General features: G+C 48.0%; 3 protein-coding genes across 3 annotated transcripts; 1 reads left to right on the top strand and 2 right to left on the bottom strand.

The window, feature by feature from the left end:
* Positions 1-603: 603 nt before the first annotated feature.
* On the bottom strand, positions 604-7,195 carry atg2 (putative autophagy regulatory protein Atg2; the record flags this gene model as incomplete). The annotated part of the gene is made up of 3 exons (XM_032069867.1): positions 604-1,584; positions 1,641-6,941; positions 7,034-7,195. The coding sequence occupies 3 exons, from the start codon at positions 7,193-7,195 to the stop codon at positions 604-606; spliced, it is 6,444 nt and encodes a 2,147-aa protein (XP_031931819.1).
* Positions 7,196-10,048: 2,853 nt separating this feature from the next.
* BDV27DRAFT_33363 (putative CECR1 family adenosine deaminase) lies at positions 10,049-12,367 on the bottom strand. The gene is made up of 2 exons (XM_032076362.1): positions 12,017-12,367; positions 10,049-11,946 (listed from the first exon to the last, which is right to left on the bottom strand). The coding sequence occupies exons 1-2, from the start codon at positions 12,138-12,140 to the stop codon at positions 10,364-10,366; spliced, it is 1,707 nt and encodes a 568-aa protein (XP_031931818.1). The 5' UTR covers positions 12,141-12,367; the 3' UTR covers positions 10,049-10,363.
* A 1,544-nt stretch (positions 12,368-13,911) lies between these two features.
* On the top strand, positions 13,912-16,078 carry BDV27DRAFT_33351 (NupC/NupG family nucleoside CNT transporter). The gene is made up of 3 exons (XM_032076361.1): positions 13,912-14,373; positions 14,459-15,710; positions 15,771-16,078. Exons 1-3 carry the CDS (start codon positions 14,045-14,047, stop codon positions 16,050-16,052), a joined length of 1,863 nt encoding a protein of 620 aa, XP_031931817.1. The 5' UTR covers positions 13,912-14,044; the 3' UTR covers positions 16,053-16,078.
* Positions 16,079-16,582: the final 504 nt, after the last annotated feature.

Raw genomic sequence — 16,582 nt, 5'->3', positions numbered from 1 at the left:
CTCTGTATACACACACAGAGAGGAAAGGAGAACATTTTAAAGCAAAGTCTATCATGAACACCTCAACATCCTAGTCATGCTCATTTTTTGTTTACCAATCTTCCTATGCCGAGTCATATATAATCAACCATAAGCAGAATAACCGTAAGATGCCAAAACTGGTTCACTGGGGGGGTTCAAGATAGGGAAGCCCTAAAGATTGACGCCAAACCAAACACCAGTCATGCTCAATTTCAATGGGCGAGAAATAAAACCAAAGAAGAACTATCTTAAGAAAAAAAGTGTATCAGGGGTAACAATGGAAATCAAGATAGCATCGTTATATCATCATCATAAGCCAATACGCAAATGGCCGGGCGGCTAACTCGATTTCAGGTACCTGCCTGTTTATCCGTCTGCTCGGTTATGTACGGTTACGGTGAGTAACCCTTCCAATTTAAACAATGTAGCAATGAATGATTGAATCGAAGAAAATTGGCCATCCGTATCAGCAACCGTGAAATCGAACCCACCAGGGATCAATCAGTCGTGAGCCGAAATATCGGAATCGAAAAGAAAAAAAAAATTAATCTCTAATGACGTTTATATTTCTAAGAATCACAGTCAATCCATGTCACAGGGTATTGGGGGATTGAGGGGTGCAGCAAAACTTACATCTTCCATCTTCCGCCTATTGCTGGGATCCAGAGTGTTTCCGGCTCCCAGAAGTGTTTGTCCCACGGCTTTGGATACCCCGATCGCAGGACGGAGAATAACCGTTGGTGCACGTTTCCACACAGCTTTTGCAGCTGCTTTGGCACTTCCGCTCTCTACGACTTCTCCAGGCACAGCAACAATGGCATCTCGGGTTAAGAGCAAATCGCGTTCTAATCCCCTGAATGCTCCCCGAAGGCCTTGAACGACACCAACTGGCTGGTCCGCATAGAGAGAGATTTTCTTCGCCTCCTCCTCATCAACTACATCATCTTCCGCGCTAGCCAACTGCGTATTGGGGGTGGTCAACAGGTCTTCTGCGCCCTGTAGGACAGTTTGGGTACCAATGGCTAGTTTGGCACCAAGCTTAACGAGCTCGTTGGATGTAGTCTTGGCGAAGGCGAGTGCCCCCTTCTGTATACTCCGTACGATGCGACCGTCCTTGCGATACTCGCGCATGGGAACGACCACGAGATCCTTCACTCCTCCTCCCACGTTGACTAGGGACCTGATCGGCGCTAGACCGGCGAGGACCCCTGGTAGTTGGTTTCTCTTTATATCTGGCATCCATATGTCATTCAAGGTCTGGCCAAGCTTGTCAAACCCAGACACTCCATAGATGATGACATGACGCATGACCATATCTGCCCCGTCTAGAACGAAGAAATTCATAAACTCGGTCGTGCGTCCAGACCGAAGTCCGGTATAATCGACTCGCTTGGGTTTGAAATCGAGCTTGACGGGAACTGCGTTTATCTCAACTCTCTGTAAAAATGGTATGTCTTGCGGGGCGCTAGGGACAGGCGCAGAGTCATCTCGAAATTCGAAGAAACGGCACAGAAAGTCGAGAGCGTCTTGATCAACATGAAGTCTTAGGGGCAGAAGAGTGGCCTATGGTATTGTTAGAAATTATAGGGAGGCAGTTGGAAGGCTCCTGTTTTACGCACCTTTAAAACAATCTCGGATGCAGCGAGCTCAGGCACAGGCCTGACGGTCAAGATCTCCAAGTGCACCATACTGGTTCCGCTTTCTTTCTCACCCACTTCATGCATGTAGGTCGCAAATTTCTTCCAGGTTGACGTAGGCACATGATCAAATATCTCCAAGTCATTGACTCGAACATCCAAAGAGCTTTGCGTCTCACCGGAGTCCGGTGGGAAGACGACAAGATCTGCGCATATGCCTTTAAGCTCAAATGTCATTTTATGATATTTGCTCCTGGATAGCCGCAGTTTCTTTCTAAAAGAAGGCGACTGGCTTTGTCGTGCCGTAGCCCCAGTGACTGTGGTTGTAGTTGCATAGCTGCCAGTCTCACTGACAAGATCATCAATGTTGCGGTTGATATCGCTGCGAAGCTCTCGCGGATCCTTGTTAGCAGGAATACCTATATATATTGAGTTAAACAGACAGTCGCCGATGACTGACTCCTCGTCCTCGTCGAAGCTTGGGGAGGCTCTATTCGCCCTTGCTCGCCGGTCCGTAGCCTTTTTCTCCACGTCTTTGACCGCCTTGGATATAGTATCTCTTGTCCGCTGCCAGTCATAGCCATCGAATAGGTTCCAGATGACATGAGCATCACGGACCCTGATTCGCAGAGGGCTCTTCTGAAGCTTCGTGTCGTCCGAAAGGCCGTAAGTGTTCTCGGTAGAATCCCACCTGTGTGCTGTACCCCCAACAGCTGACTGTGTTGCAAAATGATCATCACGAAATTCGAGGTCGGAAATACTGGATGATACATAGTACTGAGAGTGAAAACTATCAAGAAGCTCATTTGATCCTGAGGTCGTCATAGCCTCGTGCAGCGATCCGGCTCCAGATGTTGGTTTCACTGGATGAAAGTCACTTACGTACTCGATCTCATCCTCGATATGGCCCTCTTTATCCTGGATATTTTCGGCGGAATCGCCAGTTGTTCCAGAGACTGCTTCCGGACCTGAGCTTGAATCTAGAGCAAAGGCATCGCCGGAAAACGATGCTAACATGTCTTGAAGTGGAAGAACCTCAGTCCGATACTTCTTGGTCACGCTTGGAGGAGTAGGAGGCTGCAGCCCATTCACTATGCTGATGAGAGTTTGTGTTGAATCGGCACATGTTTCAAGAATCAGCAAGTCATCCCTGAGTTCCACATCTAGCGACTGTGTCCCGTCTTCGCTCGAGCGTAGCAATTTCACACTAGCCGTTGCTGACGATATTGATGAAACGGTAACAAAGCCCATGTCAATGAAGGATTGGACCTGACTACTCGGTGGAGCAGTTGAATTTCTTCGATGTAAATCGTCTGTATTCCCCATATTTCGGACATCGTCGATAATCATGATTGACGCTTTGCGAAGATCTAGTGTGGCCTCAGAGGACGCTTCATCGTCCATGGTTCCCGAGAAATTCGCGTTCGTGAGCACGACAAGGCCTTTCGCCTCTGAGCCACGAGGGTTGAGACCAATGACGCAGTCTCGCAGGGCTAATGCCAATCTAGTGGGCCGTACAGGACTTTTAGGGCTTCCCGGCCTTATTGCTGATTGAGATTCTTTTGAGGGCTGTAGCTCCGCCAGATTACCTATGGACTGTGCCATATGGGCAGCAACATCGCCGGTCGTCGAACTTTCATTGAGACCGAGAAAGGCAATCACTGCTGGAACTGTGTACTCTGCGCGTAGGTTATGCATTTTGACCTTGATGGTGGGTTCCATTTCATCGGCAATGAAACGGGCCATGAGCATAGGGTGCGGGATTTGACCTGATCTTTGCTCGGCGCTCAACGGTAGGGCTTCGCCTAAAAGCTCTTCAGTTCCGTTCCTGAGAACCATCGCCGATCCAACTTGAGCGGCTACAAGCGAAGGGATGCTTATATACGCCACCTCGGCATTCTTGAGGCGTGCTGTTATATCCCCAACTTTACCTCCAACGTTTACCTGGGCTTCAAAATCTCGGATCAGATTTAGAGTCAAGAGACCAGGTCGGTCGTCTTCAGGCAAGTATTTCGCAACATTAGACAGCCTACTTATTTCATCACCAAGCTGTGGTAGCGAGTCAAAGTCAGTGATGCGCGAAATCATGATATTCGCCCCAGCGATTGTAGTACGAAGCACAGAGCCTTGTCGTCGCTGTCGGAAAAGCGTATCCAGCATGATGTCATCGTCTTCGTCGTATTTGTCCTTAGACGGCGTGATCAACGACAGCAGACGGTCTAAGTCGACCTCTTTCGGAGCGAAGAGATACTCAACTCGGATGTTGCTCAGATTGATTTTAGCAGGCGCGTCTTTAGAATCATCAAGCGGTAACGGTCCACTAAGTTTCGCTTTGTCGATTTGGACTCCCACGCCTTCGAATCTGCTAACAACTTTAACCGCGGTCGTTCTCAGCTTGAGGTAATGAGATTCTCCAACAATATTGAGCGCAACACCACCGACCCGTGCATTCACTTTCCATGGGAAAGAGGTCTCCTGAGGGAGCTTTTCAGGCGAAGGCGGCGCTTCGAAGTGTACCCCACGCGGTCGCTTCGGTGGATCCTTCTTTGGCGCCTTCGCACCTGAGGCAGATGAAATGGAGCCCCCTAGCTCTAGGATCGTGCTTAGACCTCCAACCCAGCCCACAACCTCCTCCAAGCGTTGTATATTGAGGTTAAGGTGGAGAGGGAGTGTAGTGACATGAATCCTTGCGGATTCCAATGACTTGCTCATGGAAAGCGAAATATCTCCATGCATGGGTGATAGAACATCCCTCATAGATTCCCTCATTTTAAGGTCTTGGTTGAATGAGATGAGGTCCTCTGAGGCGACCCCTAGTGCGAACTTCGTTATATCTAGGCGGAGCTTCGTTTGATCATTGGTTGATGAGAAATGGGCTTTCATGCCAGAAGCCGTGGTTTGCAAAACGATGTCCTCATGCATTAACCCGAAGAATGTTGGAGAGTACTGTCGAGATTCACCGGAGGGGTTCGCATGCCCTGGAACATGTTCAACAAACTTGACAGAGAACTTATTGAGAATTAAGCCGAAAGAATTTTTTGTTGGTGCTTGTTCTAGTGCTTTGCTTTCTGGGTTGTGTTTCTTCAGAGGTTCTCCGTCGCCGTGGCCGAAGGCGTTGACGATTCTTTGACCGATCTTGATAACAAGCCAGCCTATGGCAATATCAAATTGCACCTCCGCAGAATAGATCTCGGCGGTTACCTCGTCACGTTCGCTACTGAAGCCAGCGTCATGCTCGGCCTTTTCCTTGTAGCCTGAAGTTTTATGATCAACACCTTCATGGGGAGAAGACGGATCGTTAACGTCACTACGAGGACCCGGAAAGCTATGAATTCTAGAAGCTAGTAGATCATCATCAATCACAGAGTCCTGCAAGTATGTGGTTGAATCCTTGAGACCATCACTTGAAATCTCTTGGTGAGGTGCTGATTGTGAATCTCCAGGCACTTTTTCGTGGTCAACCGAAGGGATCCATATGAGAACCTTATCAACACTGACAAATCTCTTCGCCACGTCCGTCAGTCTATTGAATCCCGGTGAGGTCTGAATCGATTCTCTATCGGTCATTCCAGTCTGTGTCTTCTGAAGATTATCGATCGAACGGGCATGTGACAAGTTCATATCTTCCCGGGCGGTAAGCTTAGGTGTTGTGATTGCTTCATCTTGTTCGTTATAGGCGTCCTGCTCCATTGCTGTAGGCGTTTCGTGGAAGCCTGTATCCCTCACGTAAGTAGACTCCGACGAGTCCCAAGCGCCAGGCATATTGGGCATGAAACTGTGTGACGTCGAACCTTGGCTTATCGCACTCATATACATGCTTTGCGCTTCCTCATTAGAAAACAGCTTGGACTCCGATAATTCACCCTCCTTAAGAGATTCAGAAGCGGAGCCCGAACTGTCGGGTTCGGAACGAGGCCCACAGATGAGAGGCAATTGTTGCTTATATCCAAGATGAAAGTCCTCTTCTGGGGCTGGTCCAGACGACCCAGGTTCCGTTATAGCCTCAGGAGCTGCTAGAAAATGCTGATGGCCCGGGAGTCTTGCAACTTCCAATTCATGTCGGTCATTGAGGGGAATCAGGGCACCCTCAGGATGATTGTTCTGGTCAGATGATTCGGTTGTATGTTCTGGACTTTGTGGACGAGGAGTATCCCCGCTCCTCGGGAAAGGCTCAACGCCCCTGGTTTGCATATCATCGAGGCGCTCAGGATCATCATCCTGGAATTGATAATCAATAACTGAATCAAGGTAAGCTGGGTTGTCCAGCAGCTTTTCATCATCTTCAAACTGCCGAGAAACATCAAGAGAGCCATAACTCCTATTCTCGTCCTCCGTATCAGCATCAGAAAAACGACCGTCATATGTATAAACAGATCCTTCCATTCTTGGCGTATTCTGTTCTCCTAACTCTTGCCTAGTAAGGTCCTGCGGTGGTTCGAAAATAGTTGACCTTGTCATAGCTAAAGCTAAACTCGATTCTGACGAGGTCTCCGGACAAGGCGACTGGGCCCTACTTGGAGGCTGGCTCGACTTTGGCTGTACCGGAGTAGACGGTGAGGCAGGAGCAGCGAAGCGAGAATAGTTGGAGAAAACGACCGGCTCGGATATCAAAGCAAGGTTGATATCAGATAGGGAAACCAATCGTTTCCCCTCGGACGATGAGGCTTCGCCTGATTCGGAATGAGTGGACACTGCACCCATGCTGACCTGGCGCACACTTAAAAGTCCCGTTATTAAGTCCGGCTTTTCCTCCGGATGCCTTTTCGAGGAGCCCTCTTGCTTGGTCTCCACATCCACGCGTATAGAGATGTCGTCGACTTGGACCTGGAGCCGATCCACCACCCCCTTTAAGAATGCAGCGACAAAACTGGGTAGCGATACGGTTTCATTCCCCAGACCGAGCTCCTCTTCATCATCGCTCGAAGAGGTCGATGTATGCTGCAGGACCTGGGACTGCGAGGAGATAGCAGCTTGAAGTTCTTCCCTTTCTTCTTTCGGCTCGGCCTGAAGGAACGACTCGGCGAGATCCGTCGGGTTGGGGAGGATTGGTTCGTCCCCAGAGCCAGGGTCAACTCGCCCTGAGGCCTTCTGGTCCGTTGTTGCATCGTGCGTTTCAGCACGACGAGTCTCCTCCAACGGTAGCCTTAAATGCACGTCGATTCCGCTAGCTTCACATATTATACCGCTGCTGTAGATATCGGCAGGAACCGTGAGCTTTAGGAACTGAACACGAGCACTGAGCAGCTCGCTTGACGGAGGGAGGTGCAGGAGTGTGGCTAATTTCTATCCAAAGACGCATACATATCAGCGTACAGAAGCAGAAGCACCGAGACGCTCGGCCCGGCACTGACCAGGGATTAGCATGGCTCACTCACCTCGAGCCTCAAACCTATATCCCGCAGTTCAACGGTACTACGTTGTCCCCAGCGGATGCCTAGGCTATCGAGATCTAGTGCTTCCGTATCGACAAGCTCCAGGCGAGACAAGGCATATCTGAGTAACCGCTTCTGAAAGAACGAGGGCAGGAAGTAAGCCATTTTGGTGGGAGAAGGAGCCGACCGGGGCTCATTTAAAGATCGCAGGTGTCATCGGGTGGGTATCATAATATGAAAAAGAGAACGCTGAGCGGATGGGTTGTAAGGCTAAGACTTGGTACTTCCCCCAAGGGGACAAACAGATGCGGAGGGTTGTTGGGTATGGACCGATTAGAATGACGTTCGGGGAAACCAGCGCTAGTGTTAGCTTAATTACTGTATTTATCAGTAATAACAATCAGATAGCGACGGTCGGATCAACCGCCGCAAGTCAGGCGGAGCTCATCATTATTGGAGTGACCGAAAGAAAATCATGTCGTGACAACTCATACATACATACATACATTCATTCATACATACGTCAAATATCGGTAGTGGATGGTATTGAGCTGTTCAGTTGTTTGAAAACTATACTGAACCCCATCTTAAAACTCTTCGACCAAGTTGAACCGTGGCAACCCAACGAGGGAGCTACCGGTTTCGGGTAGTCTATGCGTGATGGATCTTCTTCATATCACACCCACGTTATCACGAGCGCGTGGTTTCCACAGGATTCAGACCAGTTGCAACACGAATTTCAAGTCTGTAGATCTACATTTAGTCCATGATACTATTGACTCCCGTACCTTTCAAAGCGATAGCCAGACTCAATGAGATAGATTATCCAGTGGTAACACTGAATGTTGCCGAGGCTAAGAATACTACTAGTAGTAGTACTAGTCCAGGAATAAATTACTATAATTACATTCCGGTAGATCATTTACTATACGTATGGAGTATGACCGTTATTATCTCCGCAAACGAACTCATCGCACCATCTCCTTGCGTTCCACGTGACTGGACGATCACAGTACTGGAAAAAACCCCGTTAGTTGCCAGCGTTACGGTAGCCACTTTATATCCCCATGTAAAATTGCACAAACCCCGATAATCTGGGACTTGCATTTATACGCCCAGCGGCCTATATAAATTTGCAAGTAACGGGGTACTCAAAATACCTGCCTCTGCCAAATCGATTCGCCAAAAGGCTGCCCTGCGAGCTCAACACTTTCTAAGGCCTCTTTTATCTCTGTCACAACTTGCTGAATGGTTTAAGCAGACTTATAATGAGACAATAAGCGAGTCCATAGTATCCCGAATTCTCTCATCTCGATACCCATACCTTGATGATTTTCCCCCCCCGGAGACCTCAAGCAGACACGGCGTCGTACACAACACTGGCCAGAGGTAGAAGGAAGCCTTTCTGAGTGGACTCAGCGAGCCGAAGGCCGCGTGCCGGTTACACAAGAAGTTGTCCGTACAATAGCTAAGCAGCCCTGGATTAGGCTCTATCCCGAAAGGGACATGCCTCGATTTAGTAATCCCCGGATCTATCGATCTCGAGACCGCCGAAATATAAAGCGCAGAGATTTACATGGAGAAGATGGAAGCCTTTCTGAGAGTGCAGCTGCGGATATAATTGGAATATGTCAAGCTCTAAAATGCTACGCACCTCAAGATATCTTTAATTGTGATGAGACTGGGCTTAACTGGAGACTCTTTCCAGACCGGAGCTTAACTACTGGTCCAATTTCTAGCCAGAAGAAAGAAAAATCCCGGGTGACTGCCCACTTTTGTTGCAATTCAGATGGCTCAGAGCGTCTCCCTATTTGGTTCATAGGGACAGCTAAACAGCCTAGAGCCTTCCGTGCAGCAAGAATTAATGTCGAGAACCTAGGCTGCTTTTGGCGTTATAATAAGATAGCATGGATGACTGGTATAATCTTCAAGGAATGGCTTTTATGGTTTGATAAGAAGATGACTGGTCGAAAGGTTGCCCTTTTAATGGACAACTTCTCTTCTCATGAGTCTGCTTTTGGGGAAATAGCCCATCAACTGCAGAATACATTTGTTATATGGCTTCCAGCTGATTCAAATTCACGCTATCAACCTCTCAACCAAGGTATTATCTCTACATGGAAGACACATTGGAAACGACACTGGGTTTCCTTTATGGTAGAGCAATTTGATAATGGCTTCAGTCCAATTTCGACAATGACAATTCTACGAGCAGTTAGATGGGCTATTTCTATATGGGAGTTAGATTTACCAGGTGATACTATCAAGAACTGCTTCCAAAGGGCTCTTACTATTGAAGGTTCTCAAAAAACTACTGACCAAGAGCTTATTAAGGAGGTTGAGAAGGAGCTTCAAAAACTACAGTTTTCAAATTATATTAGGGAACTGATGGATATCGATCAGTTTCTTAACCCTTCAGAAGAGCAGGTTGATGACAATAATATCGACCTTGATGACGCTATCCTAAGCCAGTACGTACCTGCCAGTGAACTGCCTGAAGATGATGATGAGTTCTATCAAACTCTTCCTCAGATATCAGTCCTTGAAGCCTTAGAAAGCCTTCAGAAACTCCGACTATATGAAGAACAACAGGTTGAGGGGAACAAGGATCTTATTCAGTCACTTGCACGCCACGAAAGGACGCTTATACAGAGGAAGCTTGAGCGTCAGCATCAAACTGATATACGCTTTTTCTACAGCTGAGCGTTGTCGCCCTGCTTACTCGTCCGCTTAGTCGTCTGCTTAGTCGTTGATCATATAATCTGCACGTCAAAAGAGCGCCGGTTCAATCTCAGCTCTCGTCTACGTGGTGGTCTTCTTTGGACGCCTCACCGACGTTCCCAGGGCGCTCAAACGACAAAAAAAAATGCTTCTGTCGCCCTGTTGGGTAGGAACCAGACTGGCTTTGTCCACCTGCATGGCAAAATCCGTAGGGGCCGGGCTATGCAGCTGTAGTATCTGTTAGGGGTCATCAGCTCCTACGCAGGGAATAGATCTGCTATATGTTGAAAAGGTTCATTTTAGATACATATATTGGTGTAGGAGGTGAGACCTTAGGCCGATCAGATCGATTCTCCCGTTAGTTGTAAAACCCTGTTAGTTGCAAGGATAGGAGCCAGGCATCCGCCTTGCACTAACGGGGTTTTTCAGTACTAATATTCCTAAGCCAGTCATCTGCATTCAATATCCACTGTGGGTATCGTATTCCGGAGTCTGTACACAGTAGTATACGGGCTCTGAGCAGGGTCTTGACGAGCCGTTGATTGTTCAGTATTATTATACATTAGCTATTAATTCCATCAATACTGCCCCCTTGAAAACTCAAGCTCAAAATTAAGATATATCCGCTTCAGCGAATTCCAGTGCTATCCACTCGCAAAATTTCTCGAAGCAAGCATACCAGTCCCGTAAACGGGCAGCCTTCATGCCTTCACCCAGTATTCCCTCTCGGATATCTGACAGCCATTCGACTGTTGACTGGTCTTCATAGCAGCTCCACCGGATTGAATTCTCCACCATCATTGCAAGGCCCGGAAGCTCAAGGTTATCGGGGCCCTGAAGTGCCTGCCAAAACTCAAACGTTAAGCTATTCAATCCATGCTCGGGAAGGTCTGGAGGGTAGCTGCTAAGAGAGACAGGGATGCCCCGAGATAAAAGAACCGAAAGTGGATCAACCTGTGTAGAATCTGTTCGGCTAGTGATACCCTTCACAATAGGGCAGCACTCGACGAGGATCTTTTTTTCTTTGACCAGCTCCAGGACCAAGGGGTGCTTATATAGCGACTCTCCAGGACCTAGTCTCCTAGTGCCAAGTAGAATCGCATCAAACAGGTCGTTTTCAGTCTGTTTGCCATCACATAGATTGTCTCCGACATGGAAAAGGAAAGGGATATCCACCCCTTCTTCAGCGCACTGTTTTCGGAACCAGAACAGAATGGGAACGAGGTCGACAAGTGATCTGGCATCATCTCCTTGCCCTATCACATCGAATCCACAGATCACCTCTGGAAAGTCCTGCTTCGCCAGGATGCAGTTTATCATGCTACCAGACATTTCCCTGTTTGACAGTGTGCGTGAGGCTGTCCAGATGACGCGTGCTCCACATAACGACCTTCCTTCTTCCGTGCTTCTGAAAAGCTCAAGTTCCTCCTGAAATGCATGGCACCATGCAGAATAGTCCTCTTCAGGAGCAGAGATTCCTTCTCGTCTGTATGGGAATGTAAAAGAATGCCTAAGTTCCACATAGCTTATGCCGTCGGCAGCAAGTTGTGAGAACATCCAACGAAGGCACGAGCGGAAAATGGGCTCGTAGCTTAAAAGCGAGTTAACAACAGACGACAAAGTCCTGTAGGCATTCAACATATCATCGGACCCATGTTCATGATATAAATGCTCTGAAGCGAAAATACATCGCTTCTTCAGCCAGTCACGAAACCCAGATTCTCCACCCTTGGGAAACGATGTCGCCGCCTTTTGTAAGCTGATTAAACTAGATGGTTCGTAGCTGGGGTCCCATAACGTGGGCTCGTGCTCCAAGCTTTGTACCGGTGGTGAGTATCGGAAGTAGAAAGTCCCTTCTTCATAGCCTCTTTGAGTGGCCAAAGGGCTTGGGGCGTATATGTGGATGCCTGGAGTTTTAAAGGCCTCCTCTATTACAAAGTCGATATTAAACATGGTCTCCATGTGTGCATGTAACAGTGACCCCTTCGGCATCTTCTGTAAGATTCTCCATAGTTCGGTTTTCTGCACCTCATCCCTGTTAAGGTGGGACATGCGACTTGTCTGAGAGGTAGAGTTTAATTGGCGGGGAATCTCCTCGTTCAGTCCTAAATTTGTTAGATCGCGGGTGCGTATCTTGGAAACGATTTCGCAAGCCTTCGTAGCTACTGGCGACAAGGCCTTGCGAAGATTGGTGTCTATAATAACAATATTGGTGAGTAATAAGCTCCGAGTGAATGTCTAGCTACCTGTGGGGAGGAAACTGACCATATCGCTGTTTTTGCTCCTCCAATACGAGGGAGGTACGGCCCTTCAGATACTGTTGAATGAAAGGGTCGTCAACCTGGGGAACCCCTTCTTCTAGCTCCCAATCGATATCGCTTGAGCTCATGGCGAAAGTATAGCTTGGTTGAAGAAAAATGACGACGGAGGTCGAGGTAGGGGCAGATCATCGATGACATTGACAGGGTCAGGGTTCCCCGCTTGAGGTACTATGGTGGGCCATGTTTGTTTGCGGCACAATCTAACTTTATCCGAAATGCCGACTACACCTGGCAATTGGATAGTTACTTCGTACAGAGGGCATGTTATAGAGCTTCAAAATATCTCATCGTCTACAAGTTTTGATCGGACGACATTTCTCTCGTGACATGTGATCAGTCGAAGGGAAATTGCATCGCAATAAACAAAAGATTCAACCTTCTCGCGGTGGAACGCCGATGTAACCTAACGATGCAATATGCAAGTGGGACAATAACGAGCCGCCCCGATGAATACGGGGCAAATTTGATGCTGCTAAAGTATGTATGTACATCCCTTGCACTACTCCAGAGTACGGATGGCCCTGGAAAGGATCACAATTGGTGTATTACCCCGGATCGTCGTTATCATAACTAATTCTGTATAAAAGACCAGACCGAAAGTCCGGCAATCTCCGTACATACATCTCATTATGTAGTAATCAATGTCACCCTAAATCCAGGAAGAGTATTGGTGGCTTGGCACTCCGAGAGCTTATCGAGCCCTATCAGAAGCCCTCGTTTGTTGGTCGCACAGTGGTAAAACAACGTTCGGCAAGCCTCCGGCGTACACCGATACAAAGGGATTCATTGATGTTATCTAGTTTATACTCGGGGGACTTGGCACCTGAGTCGGAAGAGCGGTTAGTGTCGGTGCACTTTACCCTTTTGAGCCCATAGCGCTAATTCATGTACTCCAGAGTGGTTGAGAACTAAGGTATGCCCACTGTGGTGCCTTCTTCAGCGACCTCGAGGTGGATATCATTTTCAAATAGAAACTGTATTCAAACCTTCCCAACCACGGTTCGGTGAATTAGTGGTGAACCCTAACCTTATAACGATCAAATCACACATATTATCTTGAAAGGAATATCCAGGGCCAAAAATATCTGGTCTCTGCCTGCATAGTTTATTTTCATCTCCAAGGGATTCAGTATCGGCATTAACCTAATTAGAGGAGGCGGCACACGAGCGACTTTTGTGCGGGAATTTATTGTCAAGGTGTTGGTAACCTAAGAAACTCGCGCCTCTCATGGTTGATCTTCCGCCAATCTACGGCTTCAGGCCTGTAATCTTGTCCCTAGTGACGTTTTAGTGCTGCAACAGTCTTATCACCAGACAAGAAAAAAAAAAAGATACCTTTGCCACTCTCCATAATCTGGGAATGGGTAAGTGGAGTTTTAAATTAGCTCCCTTCTAAGAAATTTTTCTCTTTTTCTTTTCCATTACTGGTTGAATCCACTACCCAGCCACCGGTTGTGTTCCGTAGATACTAGTAAATGGTCTACTAGTTTAGCACGCTGCTCCGACAAAAGGTATCGGGGGAGGGCATGGAAAAAGAAAGAAGAAAAAAAATTTCCCTAGGCATCCAGAACAACCGTAGAAAACGAGCTACTAGCGTCCTGGTTAGTTGAGAACACCATGCCATGCCATGCGACAAGGTCTTAAAGTTAAGAACATACACTATCCCCGCTTGCTGGTTGTCAACCGATAAGTCCCAGCCTTGCATCGGTCAGTTTTCCTCTAACGGGCCTTATCTCAGGTGGACATGGCCTGAGCTGAAATTTTTACTCGTTTCACACACATTTTCATTATCTCATTATCAATCCCCAATCATTTCATGTCTGGGTCCATGCATTCAATAAAATTCTATTGATCTTCCCCCGGTCTTGCCCCGTCAGTGAAATATTGACCACATTTTGACCTTGCCACAGTCTTCAACAGATCAACGGGGTTAATTGACGTGCCTACTTGATACGGTACAAGCTGCGTGGAGATGGTGGATGAGAAGAAACTGGAGGGCAACGACACGTCTGCGAGTCACGCGGTCTCCTATACTATGCCTACGATGGAGGAAGCTACGCCACAGCGTCATGGCGCAATTCCCAATGCGCAACGGGATATCGAGGAAGATATCACTTACACAAAAGATGTGCACTCCGAGAAGAGAGAACTACCAGAGTCGGATTCTCTCGATAGCAGTGGCCAGAAGAAGGACGATAAAGACGAGGAGGCAGGTGAAAACGTCCCGTCGCGGTCGTGGCGCCGCTATCGCCCGTGGCTGAAGCATGTTGTCTACGCCGTCATCTGGCTCTTGTTCACCGGGTGAGTTGTGCCTTCTTCGGGCTGTCAGGGACGCCTGCCAGCGAGGTAGCTGTGATCTTGTCAAAGCTCATTATGTCACTTATAGCTGGTGGATTGCCGGTCTCATCCTCCACCGGTATGATCTGGGCTGGTTGATCCCATTCTTGATCTACCTCGCGATTACATTGCGCCTCATCTTTCTCTATGTTCCCATTTCGATTGTGACCAGACCAGTCTACTGGTTATGGAATCAGACCGCTTCACGATTCGTTAGCCTAATCCCAGAGAAACTAAGAATCCCCAGCGGCGCGCTCCTGACGATTGCCGTGATTATCGTCGGCTCATTTGCCTCGCCAGAGTCTGCAGACAATACCCGCGCGAACAGGGCTGTCAGTCTCTTTGGACTAGTTGTTTTCCTCTTTGTCTTGTGGCTTACCTCAAGAAATCGGAAGAAAATTATCTGGCATACCGTCATCGTGGGAATGCTTGTGCAATTCATCATTGCACTCTTCGTCCTCAGAACCAAGGCTGGATATGATATCTTCAATTTTATCTCCACATTGGCCAGAGAACTCCTGGAGTTCTCCAGACAAGGTGTGGATTTCTTGGTGGAGACTGGTTGGGCCGATAAGCACAGCAGCTGGTTCCTCGTTAGTGTGGTCCCGGCTATCATCTTCTTCGTGTCTATCGTCCAGTTACTCTACTACACTGGCGTTCTTCAGTGGGCAATTGGCAAGTTTGCCGTATTCTTTTTCTGGGCTATGCGCATCTCTGGAGCTGAGGCTGTGGTGGCAGCTGCATCTCCTTTTATCGGACAAGGCGAGTCGGCCATGCTTATCAAGCCTTTCGTTCCCTATCTTACGATGGCGGAAATCCACCAAGTCATGTGCTCTGGATTCGCTACTATCGCAGGATCGGTCCTGGTGTCCTTTATTGGGATGGGTCTGAACCCCCAAGCGCTGGTGTCCTCATGTGTGATGAGTATTCCGGCATCCGTAGCAGCATCTAAGTTGCGCTGGCCCGAAGAAGAGGAAACGCTGACAGCTGGCCGTATTGTCGTTCCCGAAGACGATAGCCACAAAGCAGCTAACGCTCTTCACGCATTCTCCAACGGAGCTTGGATGGGTATCAAGATTGCTGGCATGATTGCCACTACACTTTTGTGTATCATCTCCCTCGTGGGTCTCGTTGACGGCCTGTTGACCTGGTGGGGTCACTACCTGAACATCTACGAGCCGGATTTGACAATTGAACTCATTGTTGGCTACATCTGCTACCCGGTTGCCTTCCTTCTTGGTGTCTCCCGCGACGGTGATCTCCTGAAGGTCGCTAAACTCATCGGAACCAAGCTTGTTATGGTAAGCCCCGTTGTCTCTGATTCGAGAGAACAAACAAACATGCTAACAGACTCCAAACAGAATGAATTCATCGCGTACGATTACCTGCAGAACAAAGAAGAGTTCCAAAGTCTGTCGCCCCGTTCCCGGCTGATCGCCACCTATGCCCTGTGTGGTTTCGCCAACATCGGTTCTCTCGGAAACCAAATTGGTGTGCTGGCCCAGCTAGCACCCAGCCGAGCTGGCGATGTGTCCCGTGTTGCTGTCAGCGCCATGCTCACGGGTGCCATCAGTACTCTGACGAGTGCGGCCATCGCGGGTCTCCTAATTACAAATGAAGAGCAATACATCTCAACATCCTAACAACAATGCGGGAACATTGATCTGAGCATGTATCGTGCCATTTGAACTGTACTATTTAATTGCGGGTGTTCTTTTGCATATTTCTTTGACATTCGCGATTTTTATTGACCATTTCGAAGCAGAAGTATTGTATATACTTGTATCTCCATGAGACCAGGAGCTCACGATCTCAACTCTTTCTTGATGCAATGATTTCAATAGGAGTCTTCGGCTCATTTGCTCTGCGAGCAGAAAATACTATCTGAATATTCTGGCCATCTTACTATATCCAAATTTGGTGATATATTTCCACCCATATATTCTGTCATTATCCAACTACAATCTCCCTGTGGCCGCTGTGCCTACGAGTAACTGCACGCGACGCTACTGTATTCGACGACTGCTGTAATGTATTACAGTAAGCGAAGTCGATCTAGCGCTTTGCGTTGGTGTGTCCTGTCTTCTCTCTTGCTGTCCCAGTAACCCTATCTCTATATCTGATAGCAAAAAGCCCTCAAAGCATCTCTTTCGAAATTTCATGCGGTTATCCT

This window comes from Aspergillus caelatus (genome assembly GCF_009193585.1).
Source record: "Aspergillus caelatus strain CBS 763.97 unplaced genomic scaffold BDV27scaffold_19, whole genome shotgun sequence".
Lineage (NCBI taxonomy): Eukaryota > Fungi > Ascomycota > Eurotiomycetes > Eurotiales > Aspergillaceae > Aspergillus > Aspergillus caelatus.
This window is presented reverse-complemented; position numbering and strand designations above follow the sequence as displayed.

Bases quoted from the DNA above. Each gene is read 5' to 3' on its own strand.
- BDV27DRAFT_33363 (XM_032076362.1), bottom strand. From the start codon at position 12,140: ATGAGCTCAAGCGATATCGATTGGGAGCTAGAAGAAGGGGTTCCCCAG. The intron at 11,947-12,016 runs GTCAGTTTCCTC...TTGTTATTATAG, and splicing joins GGAGCAAAAACAGCGATATG to ACACCAATCTTCGCAAGGCC.
- BDV27DRAFT_33351 (XM_032076361.1), top strand. From the start codon at position 14,045: ATGGTGGATGAGAAGAAACTGGAGGGCAACGACACGTCTGCGAGTCAC. The intron at 14,374-14,458 runs GTGAGTTGTGCC...TGTCACTTATAG, and splicing joins ATCTGGCTCTTGTTCACCGG to CTGGTGGATTGCCGGTCTCA. The intron at 15,711-15,770 runs GTAAGCCCCGTT...GACTCCAAACAG, and splicing joins TCGGAACCAAGCTTGTTATG to AATGAATTCATCGCGTACGA.